Source organism: Drosophila guanche, unplaced genomic scaffold (assembly GCF_900245975.1).
Source record: "Drosophila guanche unplaced genomic scaffold, DGUA_6, whole genome shotgun sequence".
NCBI classification, from domain to species: domain Eukaryota; kingdom Metazoa; phylum Arthropoda; class Insecta; order Diptera; family Drosophilidae; genus Drosophila; species Drosophila guanche.
This window is the reverse complement of record NW_022995747.1, coordinates 1,978,669-1,985,716: the sequence shown is the minus strand read 5'-3', so window position 1 is coordinate 1,985,716 and position 7,048 is coordinate 1,978,669. Positions and strand designations below refer to the sequence as shown.

The window sequence follows — 7,048 nt, the reverse complement described above, 5'->3', positions numbered from 1 at the left end:
GGAAGTGGAGGGGACACGGAGTCGTTTGTAACCGCCGCGAGGGCAACTTTTCATCTTTTGGCAACGCGGCGCCAGTTAAACTGGAACTGTAAGTCCAACATTGACTCCATCTCCGACTGCAAGTCCGTCTCTGACTGCGATTGCCACTTGATGTAGGTCGACGAGTGTGAGTCCCTGTGAGTGTGCGAGAGTGCAGCCAGCACTTGATCGTGTGATCTGTCCTCCTCTGACGAGGGAAATGTTGAGTAATTGCTGACAATATGGCTGAGCAGGGCAGACAGAACATTTAGTTGGGCGAAGGCAAAGGGAACGGGAACCGTCATCCCAGACAAAGTTGAAGGCGCTCCAGATACCCCAAAACTCTTGCGAAATTGTTGCACTGCTGCAGTGATGTTTTGATGCTTTATTTGATGGATTCGAAGTCTGCTTATTGTGCTTATATATCCCAGAACATTTTCCTAAAATATACATAAGAAAATATTTAAATTTTGAATTAAAGGGGAAACCAAATTTGACTTTAATCCACGAAGTTTTTCACTAAAGTGAAGCCAAACCCTTTCCAACTGCAGTTGGATTTAAATGTAAGTTAATTTGGTCAACATTTCAATTTCTTTGCTGTTACTTTAAGCTGTAAGTATCTGCCATCTAAGTACTCAATTAAATCTATTACAAGAGAACATTATGACCACATAGAAACCACCATTATGACGAGCAGCTGGCCTCATTAAAGACGTGTTTTGGGGCCAGGTAGTGGCACTTCCACTGATCGTGCGGTTGGTTCATAGTCATTTTTAGTTGATTCGATTAATGGGTTTCGACATTTACGCATTTCTGTTGGTTTTCACGGAAGTGCTGAGAGTTTTTCCCATAATTAGAGTCGCCGCATTTTACCCCGATTTGCTGGGCGAATTTTCTCAGCTACTAAAACCTAATGCCCCCGGTAATGGCTCCAGTAATTTGTGTTCCCTGTGATACTCGCACTGAAGTACAACTTAATTTCAATTAAATGGGGCCTTTAGGTCTTCCACTTTCGCCGCAGCACTTTCAAAGGGGAATTAATAACACCCAGGGATTGGGGATCGGAGATCGGGGACTGAGAAACTGAACTAGATTTGAGGCCTTTTCGGTGGAGTGTCTTTTAAGTTTTCTTTATCGCGGCACATGCGTTGCATTGTCACACATTTGGAAATGAAAATAAATTGCTTTTAACTAAGATTTCGGATCGGGATGTTCGATCTGCATCTCATGCATATTGAAGAGGTTTTTCCCGAGCTACTTTACGACCTGTGAGAGACAAACGGTCGAGCGGTTTGGCTTGGCTTGGCTTGGCCTGGCTTGGCCTGGACCAGTTCTTCCAATCGGTCGGCATCATTAGCAGCGGAATTGATAGCTTGATTATTCAAATGATTAACAAACGATCAGCGGATGGCTTGGCCTGGCTTGGACACAGCTCAGCGGAGTTCGTTTGGGTATCGTTGGGGAGAGCTCGCGAGATTGATGGCGCACTTCAGTTTAGGAGGGCTCGCAGGTCATCCTCAGTCCAGAGTTCGGGAGTGAAAAATGTATGCGCCGCTGGCGTTGCTGCTTACCTTTGAACTCTGCCGCAAACGGTAGCCGCAGCAGCTCTTCGCAGCTCGCTCCCCCGCCGGCCGTTCCAGTTGGGAATTTATGAAAATGATTGCCACGAAAATTAATAAATATTGAAATAATTTCGAGTAAATTTCATATGCAAATTGGCGCCGTGCACAAATCTGCAAAGGCGGCGGGGGAAGCCAGCCAGCTACGCTTCGACTCGTTTTTCGATTGTGGCAAGTGATTAAATTAATAATTAATTTGTTTTAATTTATGAATAACGGCTGTAAATAATCATTAATAAAAATTAAAAAAGATTTCTTTTTCTTTAAGGCTTTGTGAATTCCGATTCCCAAAACTCAAAACTGAGACGGAGATCCAACAAAATACGTAGCAACATCATTAAAAAGCTGATCAGATTCTCCGGCAGAGAATATTCTAATTCTAATTCGGAATTCGAGAATTTCAATTCAGAATTAAACTCACCGACAAAAGGCAGAATGGGGGGAATGCCAGCTGCCGACTTGATTATTGTTTGCTTAAATATGTTCAAATTTATTGACAACAATTTGTGGTCTTTTGTGCTTCGATTTTTGTTTTGTTTATTTCTTGCTGAAAAATATTAATTGGAGTAAAACGGATGTCAACCTTTCAACGCTAATTGGGCGGGAGACTGTTGAAATTTGAAATGCTCTTTGCCCAACAGTTTGGTGGCTCTGAAAAGAGCCTTTTGGTTGTGTGTGTGTGTTCTTATCGGTGTGTTGTGTTGATGAGCTTTGGCTCCGACAGCTGTTGGCTGTGACTGGCCAACAGTAACCTTTGTCCTGGCTGAGTTACTCTGTGGCGCTCTCTCAGCTGTTGGCTGGCCTTACACGTTGCCTTTGCCCTTTGTATTCGGCCGCGGAAGAGTGTCAGGTTGTCCTTGCACTTCCTGTTGGCCTAAGCCCAGTGCTGGGTCGGGGAACTCTCTCGCCCGGACACCCTCGCACTCGACTCAAAATTAAACAAAATACTCGACTCCTCGTTGCTCACTTTCTGTACCATTTATCAGGTTGCATATGCGGTTCTATGCGCACCAGGCCGCGCCTTCATTTGGGTGGTGCACCGCCCATGGCCGAGGCAGACGATCCGGGCACTTGCACCGTCACCATGCCCGCTGCGGCGGCAGCTGCTGCCAGTCCCACCATATCCGCCTCATGCATGGGCTTCTTCTTCAGGATGCTCAGATCGTTGACGTTCTCCAGGAAGGATTTGTGTGCGGAGAAGACTTTTACGCTGTCAAAGTCCTTCTTCAGCTCCTCAATGTCGCGCTTCTGCTTGGCGCGTCGATTCTGGAACCAGGTGATGACCTGGGCATTGGAGAGGCCCAGCGAGGCGGCAATCTCATCTCGGTCAGCTGGCGAGAGATACTTTTGGTAGAGGAAACGCTTCTCCAGCTCAAAGATCTGATGATTGGTGAAGGCAGTGCGGGACTTGCGTTTCTTCTTGGGCTGCGGTCGGTTCGAGAAGATGTCCAAATGGGATTTGTCTGCAAGAGAGCGAGAGAGAAAGATGGTTAGTTGAAGTCGACTTAGAGGTGCTGTTGTAGTTGGCATTTGCCAAACCGGTTGCCCCCCGACTGCTGCTGCTAACAAGCGGCTTTTGCCTTAAGTTTTAATTGCCGGACGGGGCCAAGCGTTAATTTAAATGCCAAGCGATTGATACATTTTAATAATGCAATTGCAATTGCAATTGCCATTCCGATTTCCCAGAGACCGGACACCTCAGCGAGTCGGAGCTGTATAATTTGCAAGTTGATTGATTGCGCGAATTGTGGGCGTTCATTGAGTGTGCGAATCTAATGACTTCACCTGGCTGAGTCTTATGCAATCTTTGGAGCGTTGCTCATTTGTCTCGATTGCCGTGTGATTTATAATAATTATTGACACCTACAAATCAGTTTAAGTGCCACACAGTACACTGATTAATGAGCCACTGGCCCATACTTAAAATGCATTCAGCTCGAATCTGTCTGCTCAAAACTTGCATAACATTTCCTGGTTCGGAGATACAAAGTCTCGACCAGGAGCGGCCCCAGTCAAAGCTGCAGGCCTCCAACGAACATCAGCATAAATATTTGTATTTATTGAATATTGGCCAAGACCGGTTCGACATCCGATAGTTTCACACCCATTCCGATTGCTTGTCAAACAAACTAGATCAACATTAAAAACTAATTAAATAGCCGCCAGCGTCAGCTTCAGACTCAAATGAATGCCATATGAATATGAAAACGGGTATGCGTGTGGGTGTATGAGTGTTGTCTGGGTTATTCGAAATGCAAACGCATAATTTGGCCATTCGTTATCTAGAGCGCGTTTTGTAACCCAAAACCCATTAGGCTCTTGACTGCCTGCACGCCTCTTCACTCTCTCTCTCTCTCTCTCTCTGGCTATATTTCTCTTTCTCTTTCGCTGTATTTGTTTTTTATCAGAGACTCATTAAGTAGTTTCTCTGACTTATCTTTACAGCAAGGAAAGAGAAATGTGCAGGGCCAGGCCACTTGGGTATCCTTTCTCCGTCCCTCTGCCCTCTCAGGTGTCCACTTACAGCGCACAAATACTCGTAAATTATTCCCTTAGTTAGGGGGAGTTTTGTTTTGGTCACATTTGTCATGGGTGCCCGTGCTCAATATGTTCAAATATGGTTATGCTTCAGCTCGAAATCTGATCGATTTCCCTGGAATCTACGGCAACAGTTGGCCTCTGGGATGGTTTTATGTATTAATTTTGGCGCTAGTACTGGGAACTCCAGTTGGCACCCAAGGCGACAAGTTGTCTGGGCAGGTCAAGGATCATTACATAGAGAAAGATTCGTAGAGACGTGGCAGGAACTATCTTTAGTGAGTGCCAAAGATATAATGTGCACTCGCCCATATTTATGGGATTTCCGTTGCAACTGCAACTGGCGGCTCCTCCTCCTACTCCGCTGATTGACTAACGACAACTCCACACACACATATCTGTTCCTCGTAAATATTTCGTCTTTGTGTTATACAATATTTGATAAACAGTAATATTTATATTTTGTCTACTTAATGTTGGGGGAGAGGAGAGACGGCCCAGCCAAGAGACTTATACAACAAATGGGTGTTGCCGCTAATCGCTCTTTCTGTATTTTAAAACATGTTTACGACCGAGACGCAGCAGCTGAGTCTGGGGGGCCAGAGTGTGTCGGCCATTAGTTTTGAGTAGCAACAAATGGAAACGGCATGTTAATTGTTCAATGAGGAACATAGCAACAAATAGCAAACTCGATTAGGTAATGCACACGCTGGGGCGATGGAAAATTTGTTGCTAATCGCTGCAGAATACACGACAACAAAAATACTCGTACTGCGAGTAAGTACTAATGCGGACAGTTGAAACTATTAAACATTAATTGCCATGAAATCACTGGCTAGCCGCCACAGGGGCTGCATTGGGGGGGTGTGCGAGAGACAGTAGATACTTAAAACGCCCACTAAATGCACTCGAATCAGTGTCAAACTTGAACTGTGACTTAATTTCAGTAATTCCAGGCAGTAAATAGATTGTGTTCGAAATTGCATTCTCTATTGAAATTTGTGCTAGAGTTCGAGAAAGATCTCTTCAATTTTTAGAAATAATTCTTATAAAGCAGCTCTCCCCTTTCCACCCCAGCAATTTGTTTCTGTCTGTGGCGCATGCTGCTAATTAATTAAAAGCCCAAAATCGAATCGGTTAGGGGAATTTACATATCAAGAGACCCCCACTCAGATCGATTGACCGGAGACGAGGGGAAAGGCGATCTGCTGGCCGTTTATTTCAATTAAACGAAATACGAATGAATTTGCTGCTTGATAAATGGCAAACATCATCCAGTAATAAGCTAAATATTCATCTGGAATTTCGATATCTCGATACGAGAACAAATTGAAGGCATTTTATTCTAATTAAGAATCGCATAAATTCATTTCGATAATTGAGACATTTGTCAATCGCAGACAAACAGACAGACAGAACCTAATATCATATGTACATATGGCAATTGCGGACCTACCTTGAGACTCATCGAAATCCTTGGTGGTCATCTGGAACAGTGCGTCCAGCGGTGTGCCATTGGCCTTGGCCTTGGCAGCGGCAGCGGCGACTGCAGCAGCGTTGCCTCCACTTGATGCTCCTCCAGTTCCACTGCTGTTCTGTGAGGGACTGGAGGCACTTGCCGATCCGGCTGAATGGTGGCGCTCACGTTCGGCTGCCACCTGAGCAGAGGACTGCGGACTGTGGCTGTGGCGGGCGGCAGCGGCTGCAGCAGCAGCAGCAGCGGCCGAGTCGCGGGATATCTCCGGTGAGCAGCAATCGCTGGCCGCGGAGCTGGAGCGGTCCGAGCCGCTCTCCGAGGGAATGATGTCCATGCCCATGTGGCGCAGCAGCTGGGCCTGGGCGTTGAAGTGCTCCTGCAGCTGTCGGTGGTAGTCCAGGGCCAGGCGCTGCTCGTAGTGCAGCAGGGCCGAGGGAATGAAGGGGCGCACGGGCATGGGGCCGAGCAGGTGATCCCAGGGGCGTACAATCTGTGCTCCGGGCAGGAGCATGGCTGCCGCCGCCGCCGCATGATGTGCATCCAGGGGCTCGGTGCGTGGCTGGAGGAGACCAGAGGATGGCCTGTTGGCAGGTGGGGCCAGCAGTGTGGCAGCCGGCGGTGGCGACACCGACTCCGAGCGCTGCTTCTGCGAGTGCCCCAAAATGTCGGCAATGGAAAAGCTCTTCACACCCTCGATGGCCGACTTGGTGGTGGTCTGTGGCTGGCACTCGGCGGCAGTGGGTGCCGGAGCCAGGGCTGGTGGACTGGGCGTGTGCTCCCGCGGCTCCGACGAGGAGGAGGACATGCGCAAACGCTTCAGCGGCTGAAAGTAGTCCTCCGGCAGACTGCCGACGGCACCGCGTGTGAGTCCAGCGGCAGCTGCTGCTGCGGCGGCGGCATGATGTTGCATGAGGAACTGCTGCTGCTGCAGCAAGTCGATGGTGCTGGCACGCGGATGGTGCAGCTGGTGGTGGTGGGCATGCGGATGATGCTGGTGCTGGTGCTGCAGCTGCGTGGGCAGCGGACTGGGAGCTCCTCCGACGGAGATCTCCGATTCGGCGGGGCTGGCCGGGCGCATGGTTGGAGGACAGAGCATCTAAGCTACGTTCTGGCGGGTAATACTTGTCACTTTGGTATCGCTCAAAGCACTAAACTGTGTCTCCTTCTTGCAGGTGCCAGAAGCGACTGATCTGATTGCACACTGATTCGATTGCTACACTTGGCGTTTACTTTCGAACACGGCACGGAACGTATCTCGATTTATCTCTGTGAGTCTCTGGGTGTCAGGCGGATGAGCGATAGACGATTAACGAGGGCAAACGACGACGACGCTGATCCAATAGGAGGACCTCTCAACTCGACGTTCGAAATAGATTTGAAGATTGGTTCGCTAACT

The 7,048-nt window shown here is 48.1% G+C and overlaps 1 protein-coding gene across 1 annotated transcript; it reads right to left on the bottom strand.

Moving 5' to 3' along the window:
- Positions 1-2,341: 2,341 nt before the first annotated feature.
- Positions 2,342-6,730, bottom strand: LOC117583145 (homeobox protein HMX3). Its single transcript, XM_034271334.1, has 3 exons — positions 5,894-6,730; positions 5,632-5,833; positions 2,342-3,100 (listed from the first exon to the last, which is right to left on the bottom strand). Exons 1-3 carry the CDS (start codon positions 6,728-6,730, stop codon positions 2,661-2,663), a joined length of 1,479 nt encoding a protein of 492 aa, XP_034127225.1. The 3' UTR covers positions 2,342-2,660.
- Between the last annotated feature and the right edge of the window lie 318 nt (positions 6,731-7,048).